Genomic DNA, 22,652 nt, shown 5'->3' with positions numbered 1-22,652 from the left:
TCTTTGTGCAAGGACCCAAGTTCGAGCCCCTGGTCCCCACCTGCGTGGGGGGGAGAAAGCTTCACAAGCGGCTGCAGGTGTCTCTCTGTCTCCCTCCCTCTCTCTCTCCACTTCCACTCTCGATTTCTGTCTGTCTTTATCCAATAAATAAAGATGATAATAAAATACTTACAGACAATAAAAGGAAACAAAGTTGGGTGGGTAGTGCAGTGGGTTAAGAGCAGGTGGTGCAAAGCACAAGGACCGGCATAAGGATCCCAGTTCGAGCCCCCAGCTCCCCACCTGCAAGGGAGTCGCTTCACAAGCGGTGAAGCAGGTCTGCAGGTGTCTGTCTTTCTCTCCCCCTCTCTGTCTTCCCCTCCTCTCTCCATTTCTCTCTGTCCTATCCAACGAGGATGACATAAATAATAACTACAACAATAAAACAGCAAGGGCAACAAAAGGGAATACATAAATATTTTAAAAAAACAAAACAAAACTCATAGTTTGGGAGAGGGTCCCACAAGAGAGACAGAGATACAGAGACAGACAGAGAATGCAAGCCAAACCCAGAACCTCAGGCCTGGGAGCCCTGCACTCCACCTGCTGAACTGTCTCTCCAGCCACCGGGATAAATTATTCTCTCTCTCTCTCTTTTAGATATTTATTTATTTATTTTTTTGAATTTATTTCCCTTTTGCCCTCGTTTTTATTGTTGTTGTAGTTATTATTGTTGTTAATGTTGTTGTTGTTGGATAGGACAGAGAGAAATGGAGAGAGGAGGGGAAGGCAGAGGGGGAGAGAAAGTTAGACACCTGCAGACCTGCTTCACCACCTGTGAAGCGACTCCCCTGCAGGTGGGGAGCCGGGGGCTCGAACCGGGATCCTTATGCTGATCCTTGGGCTTTCTGCCACGTGCGCTAAGAACCAGACATCACTCTGGTAGATGTGCTGCTGGGGATATTGAACTCAGGACCCCCTGCCTGAAAGTCGAATGCTTTATCCACTGCACCACCTCCCGGACCACCCTCTCTCTCTCTCTCTTTTTTTTTTTTTTTTTACCAGAGCACTGCTCAACTCTGGTTTATGGCGGTGTGGGGGATTGAACCTGGGACTTGAGAGCCTCAGGCATGAAAGTCTCTTTGCATAACCATTATGCTATAAATACCCCCACCCTACTTTTTTTTTTTTAAACCAAAGCCCTGCTTAGCTCTGGTTTACGGTGGTGCTGGGGATTAAACCTGGGACTTTGGAGCCTCAGGCATGAGAGTCTCTTTGCGGAACCACAATGCTATGTATCAGCCTCTCAATTTGGGGTCCCCCTCCCAGCTCCACCGCCCAGGGCCTGGCCTTCCAGGACTGAATTCATCTCAGTCCAAGGTCCCAGCAGGAAGGAGGCGTGGTCAGGAAAGGCGGACTCAGAGTTGACTGGCTCCTCTGGCCGTCACTCACAGTTCCCGCCCCGCCCCCGCGCAGGGCCCCGCCCCCGCGAGTATATAATCCCGCCCCCGCGGCCGGGGGACAGTTTGGAAGGGCCGCTCCACCCCGCTCGGAACACTCCACTGGCCGCTGTGAGTGACTGGGGGGGCCCCTGAGAAAGTAGGGGCCTGGGTCCAGAGTCCTGGGACTCCACAGGCGCCGGAAGGGACAGAGAGATTCCCCCCGGGGACCCTCACCCTCACTTGGGCAGAGGGGCTAGTTCTGGGGGGGCTCTGGGGAGGGGCGCCCCCCACCCCTTCGCAGCCCCCGGAGGACACCCCCAGCTTTCCGGGCTTCCTCCGCTGACTTGCTGGGACGCAACAAGTCCCCTCGAAGTCGGCCTTGCAAAACCTTTTGGGGTGCTCCCCCCTGCGCCCCGTCTTTTAGAGGGGCCCACCTCCTCTCAACACCGGGGAGCTGCGGGGGGACGTGGTTTTGCAGACTCGGTTAGGGGAAAAAAAAAAGTAAGAAACTTCCTGCACCCGGAATCCCGCCCCCTTCCCTTATCCCCACTCCCCCCATTATCCTTTCTCACCCCATTTCTTGGGGGGTGCCATTTGGGGACCAGCGGATTCCAAAGGTTCGTGCAGCTGGAGGCGGGGGGGGGGGTCCCTTCCTGCGAACCCCAGCTTCAGTCCACACTTCCGGAACTCGGGAAGCTGGAGCTTGATTCAGGAAAAATCCTGGAGGAAATTCGCTCCAGCTGTGACTCTTCCCCTCCCCCCCAGCAGCTGGAATCAGCTGGGGTGGGGGGGTCAGGGGGCCAACTTAGAGGGGACGCTTGGTGACCCCACTTCTGGGAAGGAGACCCCCCCACCCCCAGCCGCAAGTCCAGTGTTTCTCTCCGGCTGAGGCCCCCCCCAAATAAACTGGGGGGGGGCTCTGGGCTTGGTAACTTCCTCCCGGGGTGGGGGTGCTGCATCAGCGGGCGGGGGTGCAGTGGACAGACCACTGGACTCTCGGCCGTCACAGGTGCCCGAGGGAGGCGCCTTCTCTCTCTCTCTTCCTCCTTCCTGTCTCTGTGTCTGACCATCCATCTGTCCCACCTCTCTCCTGAAGTAAATGATAATAGAGGACAAAGAAAAAGACCCTCCTGCCTGAGGCCCTGAGGCCCCGGGTTCACTCCCCAGCACCACCAGCAGCCAGAGCTGAGCAGGGCTGTGGTGTGTCTGTGTCTCTGTCTCTCTCTCATTAAAATAAATAAAATACTAAAAAAGGAATTCTGTGCCGACAAAGCCAGCCAGACGCAGCCTCCCTCTGGGGCCTTGTGAAGTTGTCTCTCGGCCACACACGCCAGTTACATGCCAGTGGCATGTCTTCCACATGCCAGTCACACCAGTGGCATGGCAGCTCCATGGCAGTTACACACCGGCGACACATCAGTGGCAAGTCAGTTACACGCCAGTCGCCTGTGGATGGCATGTCAGCTTCCGGGGCCCCCCCCACCCCCCCATCTCCGCCCACCTGCCCACTTCCTGTTTCAGGTTTTTCTCCTGCTGCTTCTGGGCAAACGGGTTTGCAGGGTCTTGTGACACCTGGCTGGCCAGGCAGGTGACATTTCTGGGTCAGAGGGCAGAGGGAGAGAGAGGGAGGGGGAGGGAGGGAGGACCTGGGCAGGCAGAGGTGACCCAGGAAGGGCCCAGCCAGACCTTGGCCTCTTGCTGCTACTGTTGGCACAGCGACCTCTGGCCTCTGACCCCCGGCTGCAGGTGGGACCCCCAAGTCAGAGGCTCTGTGGTTCGGGGTTCCAGGCCCCAGCACCGACCAACGATTAAGACAGAGCTGGGGGTAGGGGCAGGTGGCGCTGCCGGCAGAGGGGACATGTTACGCGTGAGAGGACCCCGGTTCGAACCCCCAGCCATCTGCTATATGAGCAGTGGAGCTGCTGGTGTCTCTCTGTCTCTGTCTCTCTGTCTCTAGCTAAAAGATTCAGAAGTGCTGGGAAGACAGCAAGTTAGCTCCCCTGATAGCTGTTTTGCCTTGTGCAAGATCCGGGTTCAAGCCCGGCCCCCACCGCATTGGAGGAAGCATCGGGGCTGTGGTGTTTCTCTGTCTCTCTTTCTATGTGAAAAAGTCAGCCTGGAGCAGTGGCGCCCGAGAGATAACTCCAAAAAGGGAAGAAAAGGGCCTGGGGAGAGCGTGTGTGTGTGTGTAAGTCAAGGGGCATAGAGAAATCTCACCCGGTAGAGCGTGAGACTGGCCACATGTGAGGGCTTGGGTTTGAGCACTGGCACCAGATGGGAGCACCGTGTAGCACCTGAGGGAGCTCCCTGGATGGCAGAGCCGTACTGTGTCATATCTTTCTCCTTTCTCTCTATTCTCTTCCTTCTCCCTTTCTCTTTCTGCTCTCTTGTCTCTTTCTGTCTCTCAGAGAGCAAAATGTCAGCTGGGGAGAATGGTCAGCAGCGGTTTCACACATGCACAAAGCCCCAAATTCAGTCCCTGGTACCACCAATATGACAATAGTAACAATCATAGCAACGACATAAATGGGGGTTCCCAGGGTGGGTGGAGGGTCAGGGCGGCTGGCCCCTCACCTAAGTCTGTCTGTCCATGTGTCCGTCCATAGGGCCCGCACTCGGAGATGTCCACCAGTGAGCCCGAGGCCCCCGGGGACACCCAGGTGACAGGAGAAGAGCCTACACAGCAGGTCAGGGGTCGGGGACCGGGACGCAGGACCGACACCGGGTTCACTCAGGAGCGTGGGGTCCCAGGAGCGGGCCGGGTCCTGAGCCCCCTGTCCCCCCAGCCCGGCGTGGGGGAGCGTCTGGCCGCCCTGCCCCTGCTCGGCTCCGCCTGTCAGGCCGTGGGGGCCGTCTACACTGCCTCGCGGGACAGCCAGGCGCCACTGGGGACCCTGTGCCGGGCCGCTGAAGATGGGGTGCAGGCCCTCGCCACCGCCGCCCAGCCGCTGCTGCACAGGCTGGAGCCCCAGAGTGAGTGATGGGACCTAGCCTCGCCCCTGCTGAGAGAGAGGGACCCCCCAGCCTTACCCCTCCTGAGAGAGAGGGACCCCCAGCCTCACCCCTCCTGAGAGAGAGGGACCCCCAGCCTTGCCCCAGCTGACAGAGGGACCCCCAGCCTCACCCCTCCTGAGAGAGAGGGACCCCCAGCCTCACCCCTGCTTCTTCTTCTTCTAGCGTTTGCCCTTCTTCCGTAGCCAGTCAACAGGTCAGGTTGAAAGCTGTCAGGTTGAGCTGCTTGTTGCTGGCTTTGAAAGTGACTGGGATCCATGTGGATTCAGTCGGCTAGGAAGGATCGTCAGTTTCCCCAATGAATGGGTACTCACGAGATGCTGAGAGAGAGGGACCCCCAGCCTCGTCCCTCCTGAGAGAGAGGGGCCCCAGCCTTGCCCCTGCTGGGAGTGAGGGACCCCCAGCCTCACCCCTCCTGAGAGAGAGGGACCCCCAGCCTCACCCCTCCTGAGAGTGAGAGACCCCCAGCCTCACCCCTCCTGAGAGAGAGAGAGACCCTCAGCCTCACCCCTCCTGAGAGTGAGAGAACCCCAACCTCACCCTTCCTGAGAGAGAGGGACACGCAGCCTTACCCCTCCTGAGAGAGAGGGACCCGCAGCCTCACCCCTCCTGAGAGAGAGGGACCCCAGCCTCACCCTTCCTGAGAGGGACCCGCAGCCTCACCCCTCCTGAGAGAGAGGGACCCCCAACCTCGCCCCTCCTGAGAGAGAGGGACCCCCCAGTTTCACCCCTCCTGAGAGAGAGGGACCCCCAGCCTCGCCCCTCCTGAGAGAGAGGGACCCCCAGCCTCGCCCCTCCTGAGAGAGGGACCCCCAGCCTCGCCCCTCCTGGTCAAGAGAGACCCCCCAATTTTCATCTCCCCTCCTGAAGAGAGGGTCCCCAAACCCCAGCCCCCCACAGGCAGGACTGACATTCTCCAGCCCCGTGGACCCCCGTCCTGAGGGCGCTTGGGGCCGAGGGTCCGGTGGTCACCCCACATCTCCCCACAGTTGCGTCCGTGAGCGGACTGGCCCACCGGGGCCTGGACACGCTGGAGGGCACCCTGCAGCGCCCCCCCAAACAGGCAAGACACCGCGGGCATGGGGGCCGCCCCTGTATCCTGGGTCCCCCCACGTGCCTCCCGTCATCTGGGGGTGTCGGAGATCTTGGGGCAGCGGCCCGTGGGAAGCAGCTGCTGCCTCAGACCCGGTGGTTGTTAGTTTTGAGACACAGAGACAGAGACGGGCCCGGGCGGTGGTGCACCTGGTTGAGCGCACAGGCTACTAGTGCACAAGGACCTGGGTTCAAATCCCTGGTCCCAACCTGCAGGGGAAAAGCTTCCTGAGTGGTGAAGCAGGGCTGCAGGGGTCTCTCTGTCTCTCTCCCTCTCTGTCTCCCCCTTCCTCTCAATTTCTGGCTGTCTCTATCCGATAAATAAATAAAGATAAACAAACTCAGGGAGACAGCAACAGGGTGGGGCTGGGGGTTGGGGCTGGTCCGGGCTCGAACCCGGGGTTCACAAATCAGAGCAGCGCCCTGTCCAGGGGGGGGTCTTTTCATCTGTCCGTGGCCCCGGTTTTTTCTTTTAAGATTCAAAAAAAAATTTTATTATCATTTTTATTAGAGATAGCCAGAAATTGAGAAGAGTGGGGAGATAGGGAGAGAGACAGAGAGACACCTGCAGCCCTGCTTCACCACTCATGAAAGCTTTCCCCCTGCAGGTGGGGACCGGGGGTTCGAACCTGGATCCTTGCGCACTGTGACATGTGCGCTCAACCAGGTGCGCCACCACCTGGCCCCTTTCTTGAAGATTTTGCCTGAGGCCTCAGAAGTCCCAGGTTCCAGGGGGTCGGGCGGTGGCGCAGTGGGTTAAGCGCACGGACCGGCGTAAGGATCCCGGTTCGAGCCCCCGGCTCTCCACCTGCAGGGGAGTCGCTTCACAGGCGGTGAAGCAGGTCTGCGGGTGTCTGTCTTTCTCTCCCCTCTCTGTCTTCCCCTCCTCTCTCCATTTCTCTCTGTCCTATCCAACAACGAATTGCGTCAACAAGGGCAATAATAATAACCACAACGAAGCTACAACAAGGGCAACAAATGGGGGAAAAAATGGCCTCCAGGAATGGTGGATTCATGGTGCAGGCACCGAGCCCAGGAATAACCCTGGAGGAGGGAAAAAAAAAAAAAAAGTCCCAGGTTCCATCCTTGGCAGTCCCACAAGGCAGCACTGAGCCCCCCCCTCTGTCTCTGTGTCTCTGTCTCTCTTTTTTCTTTTTTTTTTTCTGCCTCCAGGGTTATCACTGGGGCTTGGTGCCTGGACAGTGCTTGGTCCACTGCTCCTGGAGGCCATTTTCCCCATTTTATTGGACAGGACAGAGAGAAATTGAGAGAGGAGGGGAGATAGAGAGGGAGACAGAGAGACACCTGCAGTCCTGCTTCACCACTCGTGAAGCTTCCCCCCTGCAGGTGGGGGACTGGGGACTTGAACCCGAGTCCTTGTGCGCTGTAGTGTGCGCTCAAGCAGGTGCGCCACCACCTGGCCCCCCTGTCTCTCTCGCTCTATGTGTCTCTATTGCATCTCTCTGTCTCTCTATCTCTGTGTCTCTCTGAGTGGAAAAGCAGCCCAGGACCTCTAAACACAGGCACACCAGGGATCTCAGTGTCTCCCCGCTCTGTGCTGAGCACCCCCTGCAGGTGGGCCAACGGCTCAGCCGCCCCAGATTCTCAGCCTTGGCCAACAAGCAAGGTTTCTCAGTCCTGAGCCCCGGGAACCCCTTGACATTCAAACCTTGGGCCAGGGAGATGCCAGTTTTCAGTCTTTGCCATCTCCCGGGCCCTCGTGATTTCAGAGGGAGGAAGAACACTGGTGGAGCTTCCTCTGTACGTCTGTGGCTCTCCCATGTGGCGTCCGGGTTGCCAGTTGCCCTCCCCCTCGCCCCCAGGTGCTGGCGGACACTAAGGAACTGGTGACTTCTCGGGTGATGGGGGCCCGGGAGGCCGTGGCCAGCATGGTGGCCGGCACCAAGGACTCAGTGGCCAGCCGTGTGTCGGGAGCAGTGGATGCGACCCGGGACGCGGTGCTGGGCTCCCACGTGGGGCAGCTGGTGCAGAGCGGGCTGGACACGGTGCTGGGCTGCTCCGAGGCCTGGATGGACAACCACCTGCCCCTGACTGATGCTGAGCTGGGTGAGCTTCCCCAGGGCAACCGTAGTGCTCCCATGTGGCACCAAGGCTCTGGTTTTGTTTTTTCACTTCTCGTACTGCTCCTTTATCTGTGGAGCTCCCCCCAGTGCTGTGGGTCCTTGCACATGGTACCAGGGAATGCTGTCTCCTAGGCCGTGTTGATCCCCCGCCAGGGTGGGGACCTGAGGCGGCGTTCTGTCCCCCTCAGCACGCCTGGCCACGTCCTCTGAGGACTCGGGTGCAGATGTGATGTCGGTGCAGCAGCAGCGGCAGGAGCAGAGCTACTTTGTGCGTCTGGGCTCCCTGTCGGAGCGTCTGCGGCAGCAGGCCTGGGAGCACTCGCTGGGGAAACTGAGGCTGGGCCGGCAGAGGGCCCAGGAGGGGCTGCAGCAGCTGGCGCAGGCCCTCAGCCTGGTGAGCTCCCCCTGCTGTCCCGGGGTCCCCGCAGGTGGTGCCCGCTTAGCCAGCCCCTGGTCCTTCATGGGGGCGTGTCTCTCCCTCTCTGTCTGTCTCTGTGTCTCTCACTCTGTCTCTGGCTGCAGATGGAGTCTGTCAAGCAGGGCGAGAACCAGGAGGGGGTCCCGGGCCCGGAGGAGAGCAACACCAAGCCGGAGGTACACATGGGGCTGCGGGGGGGGGGGGGGGGAGGTACACATGGGGCTGGGGGAGGCTCCTGAGGATATTTGGGCTCCATGACCTCCCCTCCTCCACACCCAGGCCACTCTTCCCACCCAAGTTCTATCAGGATGCTGTGCCACCACCTCCAGGAAGCCTGCCTGGGTTGGCCAGCATGGGGAGGGGACCTGTGTGACTTCCGAATCCTCTGTGGGTGGGGGGCTCCTGACAGAGGTGTTTCTGGGGCTGCACCGTTAAATTTATAAAGATTTATTTATGGGCACGATAGAGAAGGGGAGAGACAGAGATGGGGCAGTGTCTCTGTATCCTCTTGTCTCTAGGACAGATGCCATGGCTTATCTGGGAACTCTGTGGTCCCATGTTTGTTTGTTTTTTGCCTCCAGGGTTATTGCCGGGGCTCATTGCCTGCATCAGGAATCCACTGCTCCTGGAGGCCATTTTTTCCCTTTTGTTACCCTGGTTGTTTTACCATTGCTGTGGCCACCATCATCGTTGTTATTGATGTCGTTGTTGCTGGACAAGACAGAGAGAAATGGAGAGAGGAGGGGAAGACAGAGAGGGGGAGAGAAAGACAGACACCTGCAGACCTGCTTCACTGCCTGTGAAGCGACTCCCCTGCAGGTGGGGAGCCGGGGGCTCGAACCGGGACCCTTGCGCTGGTCCTTGCGCTTCACGCCATGTGTGCTTAACCCACTGTGCTACTGCCCGACCCGCTGTGGACTGGTGTTTTGAGGGAGCAGCGGGAGGATGGCCCCCAGTCGGCCCCGCACCCCATCCTCACCACAGTGGTTCTTACCTATCTGCTGTTGCTTTCAATCTTCTCTCTTAATATTTATTTATTTGGATAGAGGAGGAGAGACCCCTGCAGCCCTGCTCCACTGCTCTGGAAGCTTCCCTCCTGCAGGTGGGGACCAGGGGCTTGAACCTGGGTCCTTGCACTGGGTAACAGGTATGGTCAACCAGGTGCACCACTGCCTGACCCCTTATATCATATTCAAGACTATTGTACCTTGTTCCATTCCATTCCACCATATCCTTCCTGTTCTGTTCTATTCCATTCTGATTCCATTCCATTCCATTCTTTTTAAATTTTTTTTATATTTATTATCCCTTTTGTTGCTCTTGTTTTTTATTGTTGTTGTTATTGATGTCATCGTTGTTGGATAGGACAGAGAGAAATGGAGAGAGGAGGGAAAGACAGAGAGGGGGAGAGAAAGACAGACACCTGCAGACCTGCTTCACCGCCTGGGAAGTGACTCCCCTGCAGGTGGGGAACCAGGGACTTGAACCGAGATCTTTATGCCGGTCCTTGCACTTTGCGCCACGTGCACTTAACCCGCTGCGCGCTACCACTGGACTTGACTCTCCATTCCATTCCATCCTAGTTTTATTCTGTTCCATCTTAATTCTATTCTTATTTTATTTTATTTTACACCAGAGCGCTGCTCAGTTCTGGCTTATGGTGAAGCTGGGGATTGAACCTGGGACCTCAGAGCCTCAGGATTGAAAGGGTTTTGAAAAACCATTATGCTGTCTCCCCAGCCCTCCTGATTCTATCCTATTCTATTCTACTCTATTCTATTCTTTTTAATTTTTTTAATATTTATTTATTCCCTTTTGTTGCCCTTATTGTTTTATTGTGGTAGTCATTGTTGTTGTGGGTGTCCTTGTTGTTGAATAGGATGGAGAGAAATGGAAAGAGGAGGGGAAGACAGAGAGGGGGAGAGAAAGACAGACGCCTGCAGACCTGCTTCACTGCCTGTGAAGCGACCCCCCTGCAGGTGGGGAGCCGGGGCTCGGGTCCTCGTGCTTTGCGCAGCCTATGCTTAACCTGCTGTGCTACCTCCCAACTCCTTATTCTATTCTATTCTATTCTATTCTATTCTATTCTATTCTATTCTATTCTATTCTATTCTATTCTATTCTATTTTTTATTCTTAACCAGAGCACGCCTCAGCTCTGGCTTATGGTGGTGCAGGGGATTGAACCTGGGACTTTGGAGCCTCAGGCATGAGAGTCTCTTTGCATAACCATGATGCTATCTACCCCTGCTGTTCTATTCTATCCAATTCCATCCTGATTCTGTTCTAGTCTGTTCTTTTCTGTTCCTTCCGTCCCATCCCCATTCTATTCTGTCCTGTCCCATTCCATTCCATTCCATTCCATTCCATTCCATTCCATTCCATTCCATTCCATTCCATTCCATTCCATTCCATTCCATTCCATTCCATTCCATTCCATTCCACTGTTACCCTATCCTGTTCTCTTCTCTTCTCTTCTGTTCATCCCTGACTCTACCCTATCCGGCCATGTCCTGTTCTATCATACTATATTCTATTCTGTCATATTCTGTTCTGTTCTACCACAAGGAACACTGTTCTCCTGAACTGTAATATATTCTATTCTATCCATTATCCTAATATTTTTACTTTAAAAGATATCTTGGCTAGGGGGTTGGGCAGTAGCGCAGCAGCTTAAGGGGTTAAGCACAGGTGGCACAAAGCAGTGTAAGGATTCCAGTTGAGTCCCCGGCTCCCCACCTGCAGGGGAGTCACTTCACAGGCGGTGAAGCAGGTCTGCAGGTGTCTGTCTTTCTCTCCTCCTCTCAGTCTTCCCCTCCTCTCTCCATTTCTCATTTGTCCTATCCAACAACAAAGACATCAATAACAACAACAATAAGACAACAAGGGCAACAAATGGGAAAAATCAATAAATATAAAAAAATAGCTTAAAAAAAAATAACCAGGGCAACAAAAGGGAAAAAAATAACCTCCAGGAGCAGTGGATTTGTGGTGCAGGCACTGAGCCCCAGCAATAACCCTGGAGGCTAAAAATAAATAAATAAATTTTATATACATATATATATATATATCTTGCTTTTAATTGTCTTCCATTTGTTAGAGATGGAGAGAAAGAAGGAGACAGAGAGAGACCTGCATCCCCGCTCCCCTGCTCCCCCACAGGGGCTCGAACCCAGGGCCTGTCCTCCTGGAACCGACACCCCCGCACCTTGCCGTCCCCCTGCAGGTGGAGTCCCGGGCTCTGGCCATGTTCCACCAGGCTGCGGAGCAGTTTCGGGCCACCTGCACGTCCCTGGGGGCCACCCTGCGGGGCCTGCCCGACCAGGTGAGCCAGCAGGTGGAGCAGGTGGGCTGCCAGGTGGAGGCGCTTCGGAACAGCTTCTCGGGTGTCCACTCCGCCCGGGACCTGTCGGCCGGCGTCCTGGTGCAGAGCCGCGAGCGTCTGGCCCAGGCCCGGGCGGCCCTGGACGCGGTGCTGGAGTATGTGGCCCAGCAGCCCCCCCTGATGTGGTTGGTGGGGCCCTTCTCCCCGGGGGTTGTGGAGACCCCGGGGAAGGAGAAGCAGAAGGAGACGGAGGAGAAGGAGAAACAGAAGGAGAAGCAGGAGGAGGAGGAGGAGGAGGAGAGGCCGCAGCTGCAGTAGACTGAAGCCCTCAACACACTCAGCAGGGGATGGCCCTCACTCCCTCTCAGCTTGGCCCTCGAACCCAGGCTCGGGACCCTCCCCCCAACCTCTCCCAGGGTCAGGGACGTCCATCAACCACCAAGGCCAGGCTACCAGGAGGAAAAAAACAAACAAGGGTGGCTCAGCGGATTTAAGTGCAGGTAGCGCAAAGCGCAAGGACCGGCATAAGGATCCCGGTTCGAGCCCCCGGCTCCCCACCTGCAGGAGAGTCGCTTCACAGGTGGTGAAGCAGGTCTGCAGGTGTCTGTCTTTCTCTCCCCCTCTCTGTCTTCCCCTCCTCTCTCCATTTCTCTCTGTCCTATCCAACAACGACAATGACATAACAACAATAATAACTACAACAATAAAAAGGGCAACGAAAGGGAATAAATATTTTTTAAAAAGGGAAAATATATTGTTTTTCTTTCTCGAAGGGTCTGGGTTTGTTTGGTTTTGCTTGTGCAAGCCTGGGCCTGGTGCATGGGTGTGACGGCCTCTGGGCTGACCCTCTGCCCCAGAAGTGGTGACTCCCCAGCATGGGGATGGGGGGGGTCTCAGGTTCGAGGAGCCCCTGGCATGACAGATACCAGTCACCCTGCTTCTCTCCCTCTTCCTCTCCCCACCTCATAAATAAGCCTTTCGAGAGGCCGAGTGGTTGCTCACGCAAGGACTCGGGTTCGAGCCCCGGCCCCCACCTGCAAGGGAGTTGCTTCATAGGCAGTGAAGCTGGTCTGCAGGTGTCTGTCTTTCTCTCCCCCTCTCTGTCTTCCCCTCCTCTCTCCACTTCTCTCTGTCCTATCCAACAACGACAACAACAATAACTACAACAATAAAACAAGGGCAACAAAAGGGAAGAAATATTTTTAAAAAAGAAAAAGCCCCAAAATTGGATTTGAGTTTTGCAGGATGGGGGTTTCCCTGGGTTTGTGGTGGAGGCTGGCAGGCCAAGGCGTCTTGGGCCTCCAGCTGTCTTTTTTTGTTGTTTGTTTTGTTTTGGGGGGGATTAATGTTTTACATTCGACAGTAAATACAATAGTTTGTACATGCATAACCTTTCTCAGTTTTCCCCATAATACAACCCTCACTCAGTCCTCTGTCATCCTTTCTGGACCTGTACTCTCCTCCTCCCCCACCCACCCAGAGTCTTTGACTTCGGTGCAATACACCAATCCAGCTGTCTTAATAAACTTTTTCTAAGACTCAGGATGGGCTGTGGATGAGTGTTATTTTTTTTAAAGAAAATTTTTTAATATTTATTTCCTCTTGTCGCCCTTATTGTTATAGTTACTGTTGTTGTTATTGATGTTGTTGGACAGAGAGAAATGGAGAGAGGAGGGGAAGACAGAGGGGGAGAGAAAGACACCTGTAGACCTGCTTCACCGCCTGTGAAGTGACTCCCCTGCAGGTGGGGAGCTGGGGGCTCGAACTGGGATCCTTATGCCGGTCCTTGCGTCTTGTGCCACATGCACGTAACCTGCTGCGCTAGCGCCTGACTCCCTGTGATTTATTATTATTACTATTACTGTTATTATTTGGGCTCAGGGATTTCATGCCTTCGTGATTCCAACATTCCTCGTAGACAGTCCTCTTTCTCTCTTTTATTTATTTTTTTTATAATTCTCTCTTTTTTTAAATATTTATTTTATTTATTTATTCCCTTTTGTTGCCCTTGTTGTTTTATTGTTGTAGTTATTATTGTTGTTGTCATTGTTGGATAGGACAGAGAGAAATGGAGAGAGGAGGGGAAGACAGAGAGGAGGAGAGAAAGATAGACACCTGCAGACCTGCTTCACCGCCTGTGAAGCGACTCCCCTGCAGGCGGGGAGCCGGGGTTCGAACCGGGATCCTTATGCCGGTCCTTGCGCTTTGTGCCACCTGCGCTTAACCCGCTGCGCTACCGCCCGACTCCCTCTCTCTTTTATTTTTAATTACTTTAAACTTTTATTTGCTACTGGATAGAGAAAAAAATTGAGAAGGAAGAGGGAGGGAGAGAGACCCCTGCAGCCCTGCTTCGCCACTCACTGAGCTTCCCCCCTGCAGGTGGGGACCAGGGGCTCGAACCTGGGTCCCTGTGCATTATCATGTCAGGTAGGTAGTCTTTGTCATTTTCATTTCAGACAGAGAGGAGAGACAGCCAGAGCATCACTCTTGGGGTGAAAGTCCTGGGCCTGACGGAGACTGAACTGGACCTGGGACAGCTCAGCACACGGGCTCTCTGCATGAAGCCCTGACACCACATGGGAGCACCATGCACAGCATAGGGGGAGCTCCCTGGATGGTGAAGCGGGGCTGTGATGTCTCTCATAAAAACGAGCTTCCCGGGGAGCTGGGGGGTAGCGCAGCGGGTTAAGCACATGTGGTGCAAGGCACAAGAACCTGCAGAAGGATCCTGGTTCGAGGCCTCGGCTCCCCACCTGCAGGGGAGTCACTTCACAGGTGGTGAAGCAGGTCTGCAGGTGTCTGTCTTTCTCTTCCCTTGTCTTTCTTTCTATCCTATCCAACAACAATGACAATAATAGTAACAACAACACCGATAAACAACAAGGAAGGCTAACAAAAGGGAACAAATGCCCTCCAGGTGCAGTGCAATAACCCTGGAGGCAAAATTAAAAAAAAAGAGCTTCCCTTGGTGCTGTGGTGCCTCCCAGGTGGTGCTGGGGTCTCCACGTGGCCTGGACTTTCAGTACCTGCTGGCTGCATCTGGGAAAGAGAAAGTGATCCAAGATCCAAGCCAGCGAAGGGGAAATGAACTTCCTCCCCATCCCGCCCCATCCACTGGGCCCTGATTTGGAGAACAAGCAGACCCCATGCAGTAAAAGTGAGAGTCTCTCTCCACTGCTCCCCAGAGGAAACACCCGCATGGAGAACCACCTGCAGGCGACAGGGAGAGAGAATCAGGCACGTCTGACCCGGCTTGGTTTCTGTCAGTAAAGTTTTATTGGTACACAGATGCCTTGGCTCATTGACGTAACCCAGGAGGGCCCTGCCACAGACATGGCGGTGTCCAGGAGTCTGGACTGGGTGGGGTGGAGGGCTAGGCTCTAGCTGAGTGAGAAGGGGGGAAAGAAAGGAAAAGGAAGAGAAAAATAAAGGGAAAAGAAACAAGGAAGGAGAAAAAGGGAGAAAGATGAAGAGAGAAACAGAAGAAAGGAAAGAAAGGGAGAGAAAGCAGAAAGTACCCAATTTCTGGAGTGGGACGAGTTACTATAAGTATCCGGTTTCAACAAGGGCAACAAAAGGGACTAAATAAATAAAATAAATAATATCCGGTTCTGGCCAGCCAGGAAACACCTCCCTTTTGGTCAAAGTTCAGGGTTCAGGCTGGTGTCGCAATCAGAAAGGTTAATGTCGGTGTTTCCGCCCACAGAGAGTATGTGAGCTTCCCCTGGCGCAAAGGTCTTCCCAGGTGGCGCTGGGGTTCAGAACCTGGGTCTGAGGTCCAGGTCAGAAGTCCTGAACTTCACCCAACTTTTTAAGATGAGGACCTTTAAGAGCAGGAAGACTGGGTCCTTAGATTGTATGTGCCCCCCCCCAGCTCAACCCTCCAGTGTTCTGGGGTCCCTGCAGTGAGGGGACAGGGTGGGGGCACCCTGGGGTGCCCAGGGACCGGGTGGGGACTTCCCCTGCTGGAAACTGTGAGCTCAGCCGCCCCTTTCTCCCGCCCCTACTCCCGGAAGGGGTGGTGCACCCTGGTGTTGGCCTCTTGCCCCAGGGCGCCCCACCCGGACACCCAGCAGCACAGCCCGCCACACGCACCCTAGACTGACTCAGCTGCCTACAGCGCCCCAGGCCGGTAGGTGGGGACGGGGAGGGACCACGGGGTCCCCAGTACGGCGGGGTGGCAGTGGGGTTCAGGCCAACCCTGTGCCCCTGGAAACTGGAGGGCTGGCAGTGTGGGTGGGGGCCTCACGTTCCAGCCCGCCCAGTGCCCTGTTCCTTTCCGGCCCTGCACCTGTCATCACGCCAGGCAGGTCCCTCACAGGGCCGCTCTCTATGCCCCCACGTGGTCCCCTGCACCCCCAGTCCACACCTGGTGGGTTTAGAGTCCTCCCAGATGCCCCTGGGCTTCTCCCTAACACCCTAATCCACCCTGGACACCCCCAGACTGCACCTGGGACCCCCACAATTCTCTCCCCTTGATTTTGATTTTTTCCCCCAAAAAACTTGGGGTTCCTCCTGCCCCCACCTTCTCTCTCTGAGAATAAAGAAGAAATTCAGGGCTGGAGAGACAGCTTAGCAGGTAGAGCGCGGGGCTTGCAGACCTGTGGCTCTAGGTTCGATCCCCTGCACAGCTTCTCTCTCTTCCTCTCTCAGGTGAGACTCTGTCTGCTTATCTCTCAAAAAGAGAAGCATCACTTTCAGTGTTGCCTCTGGTCTGGTTCTTGCAGGACCAAGGATGAAAAAAAAAAATGAACCAGGGATCGAACCCAAGACCTCAAGCTTATGAGTCCTGAGGTCTGGTCTGGGCCTCCCCTCCAGTCCCCTGTGCCCCCCCCCACCCCCACCCCATGATCCCTGGGTGGGAACTAGATGAGAGCCAGAGACATCTCTCAGAGACGGACTTTAGGCCCTGTGGGTGGGGATGGGGGGACTGGACTTTGGGGTCCAGCTGCACAGTTGACCTCTCTGGGCTTCCAGGCCTGGCGGAACCACTGCTCAGTAGATAGATGCCTAAGTGACAGGTCTGAGGCCCCAGGTTCGAGCCCCCTGGTTCCCACCTGTAGGGAGGGTGGACAGGCTTCCTGAGTGGGGGGAGCAGAGCTGCAGGTTCTCCCAGATCAGCTTTTATTATTATTATTATTGCTGTTGTTGTTGTCATTCAGACAGAAAGTGCAAAGTAGTAGACATGTGGTTCTGGGGCTCCACACTTGCCTCCCAGAGAGCAGACAGGCCTCCTGGAACAAAGGGGAGAGGCACCTCCTGATTCCTCCCTCAATTTCGCAACTGACCCTCCAGTGCCAGTCAGGGCCCAGGAGTCAAGTTCCCCAAGGTCTCACTTCTGGTTTCCCCTGAACAGTCACTGAAGCCGGCGGGTTGCAGATGGCTTGTGGCCCGACCTGACTGTCAGCTCGTCCTCTGCTTTAGCTGATTCGGTAGCTGACAGCAGCTTAGATCAGAGAGGAGACCCCCACAGCCCTGCCCACCCTCCATGGGCTCCCTGGGTGCTGTGCATGGTGCTGAGAGAGGAGACACCACACAGCCCTGCCCACCCTCCATGGGCTCCCTGGGTGCTGTGCATGGTGCTGAGAGAGGAGACACCTCACAGCCCTGCCCACCCTCCATGGGCTCCCTGGGTGCTGTGCAGGGTGCTGAGAGAGGAGAGACCCCACAGCCCTGCCCACCCTCCATGGGCTCCCTGGGTGCTGTGCCTGGTGCTGAGAGAGGAGAGACCCCACAGTCCTGCCCACCCTCCATGGGCTCCCTGGGTGCTGTGCAGGGTGCTGAGAGAGGAGAGACCCCACAGTCCTGCCCACCCTCCATGGAGCTCCCTGGGTGCTGTGCCTGGTGCTGAGAGAGGAGAGACCCCACAGCCCTGCCCACCCTCCATGGGCTCCCTGGGTGCTGTGCAGGGTGCTGAGAGAGGAGAGACCCCACAGTCCTGCCCACCCTCCATGGGCTCCCTGGGTGCTGTGCAGGGTGATGAGAGAGGAGAGACCCCACAGCCCTGCCCACCCTCCATGGGCTCCCTGGGTGCTGTGCCTGGTGCTGAGAGAGGAGACACCCCACAGCCCTGCCCACCCTCCACGGGCTCCCTGGGTGCTGTGGGTCCTGGGCTCACAGACGTTGCTCTGTTGTCTGGGGGACTCCCCGTGAGGCTCCGTCTCACTGACTCTTCTCTCCTGCCACACAGCTTGGCCCTGCGGCCCCCTGCCCGGCGCTCAGGAAGGGGGGCGCCCCGGATCATGCCTCCCCACCTCCACACACGCCCATGGCCAGCCTACCCCCGTCTCTGGAGGGTGCGTGGGAGCTGCTAGGCGCGGCAGGTGAAGGGCGGCTGACAGGGCTCCTGCACAGCTTGGAGACGGGGCTCCGGGGCTCTCCGGGGGCCCCCCTCCTTCATGCCATGGTGCTCTTGAGCCTGGGCCGGGGCTCTGAGGCCAGAGCCCGCCTGGATGCCCTTGGCAAGGACCCTGTGGCCCAACTGGTGGCCCGGCGCTGGGCGGGTGGGGACGGCTCTGCCGTCCCCGAGGAGGACCCCCCGAATGTCTCCTGGGCCGTGGCGCAGATTTACAACCTGCTGGCCAGGGAGAAGCTGTGCCCGGCCTCAGCGCGGGAACACTCCCTCCAGGCAGCCCTCCAGGATTGTACCTCCTCAGAGGATCGGAGGCTGCGGCAGTCGGAGTCCCACCTCGAGAGCTTCCAGCCACTCTGCTCAGAGCCTGAAGCCCACCCTGGACCCCGCAGCCTCCCACGCCCCATCGAGGGGCACCCCTCAGGCTGGAGCCGGGGCCGTACCCTGCTGTCTGCCGGTAGTCCAGCCTCCCTGGCCAGCCACCTGGAGATCAGCCAGTCACCCACCCTGGCCTTCCAGGGCGCCCCTCGCAGCCCCCCGGGGCCCAGCAAGCTGTGTGCAGCTCCCCTGGCCAGCTCAGGGCTCGAGCCCGCGCCCACCGGCCACCAGGAGCCCGGCCACCCCCCTCCCACCAAGCCGGCCCCCCGGATCCCAGAACCGGCCCCCGAGGCCCCCGAGAATCCCGGCCCAGCCCAGGCCCCGACACCCAGCCGACCGAAGCCGGAGGACACCCCCGGAGCGAGCCCCCCCACGCTCCTGCCCCCCCGGGTCCCCCTGTCCCCCTCACCCTGGAGCTGGGGGGCGACCCCGAGCCTGGAGCCCCCCCGCTTCTATAACTTCGTGGTGCTACACGCCCCGGAGGACGAGGAGGCCGCCCTGAGGGTCCGGCAGCGGCTGGAGGACCTGGGGGTGCCCGACGGGGCCACCTTCTGCGAGGACTTCGAGGTGGCGGGCCGGGGGGCGCTGCGCTGCCTGCAGGACGCCCTGGAGCACGCGGCCTTCACGCTGCCGCTGCTGACGCCCCGCTTCTCCTGCGGCCTGAGCCTGCACCAGCTCAACCAGGCGCTGCTGTGCAGCCTGACGCGCCCGGGCTGGGGCGACAGCGTGGTGCCCTTCCTGCCCCGTGACGGCTGCCCCAGCCGCCTGGGCCCCGATGCCGCCCGGCTGCTGGCTGGCACCGTGTGGCTGGACGAACGCTCACCCGTGTTCGAGCGCAAGGTGGCCCGGACCTTCCGGCCCCAGCGGCTGCGGGCCCGGCAGGAGCAGTGGGAGCGGGAGCGGGGGCAGAGGACCCGGGCCCTGAACGCCGGTGTCTCGGGGTATCTGGGGAGCCTCCAGACCTGGCCGGGCCAGCTGGAGCAGCTGCAGGCTCTGTGGGCGGCTGGCCTGACCTTGGGGACATCTCCGGAGCCCCATCTCCAGCCGCCGGCCTCTGGGATCCCCCTGAGCCCGGGGCAGCAGCCCCCCGGGACCCCCCTGAGCCCCGGCCAGCAGCCCCCCGGGACCCCCCTGAGCCCCGGCCAGCAGCCCCCCGGGACCCCCCTGAGCCCGGGGCAGCAGCCCCCTGGGACCCCCCTGAGCCCCGGTCAGCAGCCCCCTGGGACCCCCCTGAGCCCCGGTCAGCAGCCCCTTATTATACACCACGCCCAGATGGTGCAGTTGGGGCTGTACAACCACATGTGGAACCAGGGTGGCGCCTGGGGCCCCGAGGACAGGCCCCCCCAGGCTGAGGGACCCTGAGTGTCCCCACCGGCCTCACCCCAGCTGCACTTGCGGGGGCTCAGCTCCAGGAGGGGCTGGAGCGCTTGTCACTCTCAGAATGGCCCCAAGAGGCAGGGCTGTCACAGAGGCTGGGGACCCCCCTCCCCTGCAAAAGAGGGGGTACACTTTCAAGCCCAGGGGGTGGTGCATTAGGAAGCCCCCACGCCAGCTCACCCCCCAAAAGGGACCGACCCTCCGCTCTCAGGAGGGGGTGGCCAGGGGGAGGGGACAGTCCCAAAGTCCTACTCGCCTTGGAAAAGGGGAAAAAAAATTTTTTTTGGGGGGGGAACCAGGTTGGGAGTGGGTGGGTGGTGGTGGGGCAATGATAATAAATATTTATTGATTTTCTCCAGCGTCGTGGGCCTCTGGGAGACCTCTGTCCCAGGATCTGGGGGGAGTGAGGAGGTAAAAGAAGAAAAACAAAAACTGGTTTCTCTGTCCCCCATCAAAATAACCAAAGACCAGTCTCCCTTTTAAAAGGCCAGGACCGGAAGTGTCACCTATCTGCTGTTGTGTCATTGGCCGGAAGACTGTCACGTGGCCCACTAGACAGCAAGGCACGCTGGGAAATGTAGTCCTCTCGTGGGCTGAGGCTTAGTTCTAATGAGTGCAAAGCTTTCCCCCCCTGCAGGTGGAGGATGGGGGCTCAAACCCGGGTCCTTGGGCATTGTAATATGTGCGCTCAGCCAGGTGCGCCACCGCCGGGCCCCAAATAAATGATCTTTTCTCAGAACCCTGCTCAGCTGATGGTGGTGCTGGGGATTGAACCTGGGTCCTCAGAGCCTCAGGGCGGAGAGCCTCTTCTTTGCTTAGCCACTGTGCTATCATCCCGTTTATTTATTATTTATTTATTTTAATGGTACAGAGAGAAAGAGGCCAAAGCCCTGCTCAACTCTGGCTGATGGTGGGGCTGGGGATTGAACCCGGGGCCTCAGAGCCTCAGACAGGGCTGTCTTTTGCAGAACCGTTATGCTGTCTGTCTCTTCAGCCCGATTTATCTGTTAATGATGACAGAGAGACAAGAAGGGTGGAGAGAAAGAGCAGAGCCTCCGTCTGGCACACGCTGTTTTGGAGATGGAACTCAGGCCCTCAGACCTGGGAGTCCAGGGCTCCCTCCTCTCCTTGGTTGTCTTCTTTCTCTCATTAGCAAGTGAAGGGTTAAAAAAGCAGCTGGGCAGGGGGCGTGGGAGAGCGGCCTCTCTCTCTCTCTAAATAAGTCTTTAACAAAACTTGACTGTATTTGCCCCATTCTTGGGTAGACACAGCCAGAAATCAAGAGGGGAGGGGGAGACAGAGAGAGAGAGAGACAGAGGGACACCTGCAGCCCTGCTTCACCGCTCCTGAAGCTTTCCCCCTGCAGGTGGTTACCGGCGGGGGCTCGAACCCAGGTCCTGTGCACCATGACGTGTGCGCTCAACCAGGTGCGCCACTGCCCTGCCCGGACCTTCATAATAAATCTTTAAACCAAATAAATTCAATATATGGTTAACAGGAAAATCCACACCTGGGACTCAGGTTCAAGCCCAGCCTCCAGGCCCCTGGAGGAAGCTTCGCCTCTGTACGGCTTCTCCCTCTGTCTCCATTTCTCTCCATCCAAAAGATAAAAGTGGAGCTGAAACCGCAGGGACTAAAGCAAATAAATCTACACAAGTACAGGGGGTCGGGCGGTAGCGCAGCGGGTTAAGCGCACGTGGCGCATAGGACCTGCGGAAGGATCCCGGTTCGAGCCCCCAGCTCCCCACCTGCAGGGGAGTCGCTTCCCAGGCGGTGAAGCAGGCCTGCAGGTGTCTGTCTCTCCCCCTCTCTGTCTTCCCCTCCTCTCTCCATTTCTCTCTGTCCTATCCAACGACAACAATAATAGCCACAACAAGGGCAACAAAAGGGGAGGGGAAAAAATGGCCTCCAGGAGCAGTGGATTCATGGTGCAGGGGCTGAGCCCCTGCAATAACCCTGGAGGCAAAAAAAAAAAAATCGACAGAAGTACAAATCGAGAGAGAGAGAGAGAGAGAGAGAGAAGAGGAGAGAGGAGTGACACCACAAGCCTGCTCCACCACCCACGGAGCTTTCCCCGGTGCTGTGCACAGGGTTCTCACATGTGGTGCCCGGGCTCAAACTCCGCAAGGCGTGTGCTCTACCCACGGAGCCCCCTCTCGGCCTCAGGAATGACACCCAGAGGCCCCCTCCCGCTCCGTTGCTATGTGAGTCACCCGGCTCTGACTCGGTCACATCAGGCTTCCCACTCCCACTTCCCCCAGCCCGTCCCTTCCAGCTGAACTGAAACCAGTAGGAGGAGGAGCGTCTGGCGGGTGGGGCCCTGGGCTGCGGAGCCGCTGGGATGCAGAGTCCCAGGCCCGGGACAGGCTGGGGGGGTGGGGTGGAACCCATGAGTCAGGCTGGATGACACAGTGGCTGGGAGAGGAGGAGGGCAGGGAAGGAGGAAGCCTTGCAGTTTCCGAGAGGAAGTCAGGGAGGGCTTCTCGGGGGAGGGGGAGGCAGCCGCCGAGACGGGGAGAGCAGGGTGGCGGCCATTGGCGCAGCCCGTGCCAAGGTCCTGGGGCAGGAGCCCCACGGATGAGCAGGAGGTGCCGCCGTGGAGGAAGGCAGCCAGTTGGGTCAGGGAGACAGGCCTGGGGTGGGCGCCGAGGTGTGTGAGGGGTCGGGGGGGGGGGTCCCTGGCAAAGCCCCTTCTCTGGGCCACACAGCCTCAAAGCAAAACAGTGGGGGCGCGTTTAGAGAAACCCCGCCTTTGTTTTTGTTTAAAAATATTTCGAACCCCAGACACACGGCAGCTGGAGTATCCTAGGGGTTCAGGAGCTGCAGCCCAGGCCGTGGAATGATCTGGAAGCCGAACGAGGGAGGCAGGGCTCTGTCTCTGTCCCCTGGGCTCGCTCTGGTTTCTTGCTGTCCTTTGGCCCTGCAAAACAGCCGCCCTTTTCGGGGCTGTATAGTATTCCACCCCCAGATCCTGACATATCATTAGTCTCCTGAGTACTGGCACTTTGGGTTTCCTCCAGGCAGTCACTTTGTTGTCTCTACAGAAACTAATTTATGTTCAGTAATCTGAGGTGTGATGTCCCTGCTCCTCAGTCACTTTTCCTCTTCCCCTAGGAGACAGGGAGGCAGCACAGGGCTTCTGCAAAGGCCTCTCCTGCCCGACGCTCCCAGGTCCCAGGTTCGATCCCCAGCAC

The 22,652-nt window shown here is 57.7% G+C and overlaps 2 protein-coding genes across 3 annotated transcripts; both read left to right on the top strand.

The window, feature by feature from the left end:
- The first annotated feature begins 1,479 nt into the window (after nucleotides 1–1,479).
- Nucleotides 1,480–12,894, top strand: PLIN3 (perilipin 3). The gene is made up of 8 exons (XM_016188924.2): nucleotides 1,480–1,550; nucleotides 4,028–4,108; nucleotides 4,208–4,394; nucleotides 5,423–5,496; nucleotides 7,349–7,592; nucleotides 7,798–8,003; nucleotides 8,132–8,203; nucleotides 11,253–12,894. The coding sequence occupies exons 2-8, from the start codon at nucleotides 4,043–4,045 to the stop codon at nucleotides 11,667–11,669; spliced, it is 1,266 nt and encodes a 421-aa protein (XP_016044410.2). The 5' UTR covers nucleotides 1,480–1,550; nucleotides 4,028–4,042; the 3' UTR covers nucleotides 11,670–12,894.
- A 2,219-nt stretch (nucleotides 12,895–15,113) lies between these two features.
- On the top strand, nucleotides 15,114–19,755 carry TICAM1 (TIR domain containing adaptor molecule 1). Of its 2 annotated transcripts, none has more exons than XM_060181984.1 (2): nucleotides 15,114–15,483; nucleotides 17,542–19,754. In XM_060181984.1, the coding sequence occupies exon 2, from the start codon at nucleotides 17,620–17,622 to the stop codon at nucleotides 19,441–19,443; it is 1,824 nt and encodes a 607-aa protein (XP_060037967.1). In that variant the 5' UTR covers nucleotides 15,114–15,483; nucleotides 17,542–17,619; the 3' UTR covers nucleotides 19,444–19,754. The 2 variants fall into 2 exon arrangements, with proteins under 2 accessions (XP_060037967.1, XP_007525002.2); XM_007524940.3 differs by lacking the exon at nucleotides 15,114–15,483 and adding an exon at nucleotides 16,008–16,145 and having other exon boundaries at nucleotides 17,542–19,755.
- Nucleotides 19,756–22,652: the final 2,897 nt, after the last annotated feature.

This window comes from Erinaceus europaeus, chromosome 23, assembly GCF_950295315.1.
Source record: "Erinaceus europaeus chromosome 23, mEriEur2.1, whole genome shotgun sequence".
NCBI classification, from domain to species: Eukaryota; Metazoa; Chordata; class Mammalia; order Eulipotyphla; family Erinaceidae; genus Erinaceus; species Erinaceus europaeus.
This window is presented reverse-complemented; position numbering and strand designations above follow the sequence as displayed.

Coding starts and splice junctions, on each gene's coding strand:
- PLIN3 (XM_016188924.2), top strand. CDS start 4,043: ATGTCCACCAGTGAGCCCGAGGCCCCCGGGGACACCCAGGTGACAGGA. Junction 5,497..7,348: donor TGCAGCGCCCCCCCAAACAG/GCAAGACACCGC, acceptor CCTCGCCCCCAG/GTGCTGGCGGACACTAAGGA. Junction 8,204..11,252: donor AGAGCAACACCAAGCCGGAG/GTACACATGGGG, acceptor GTCCCCCTGCAG/GTGGAGTCCCGGGCTCTGGC.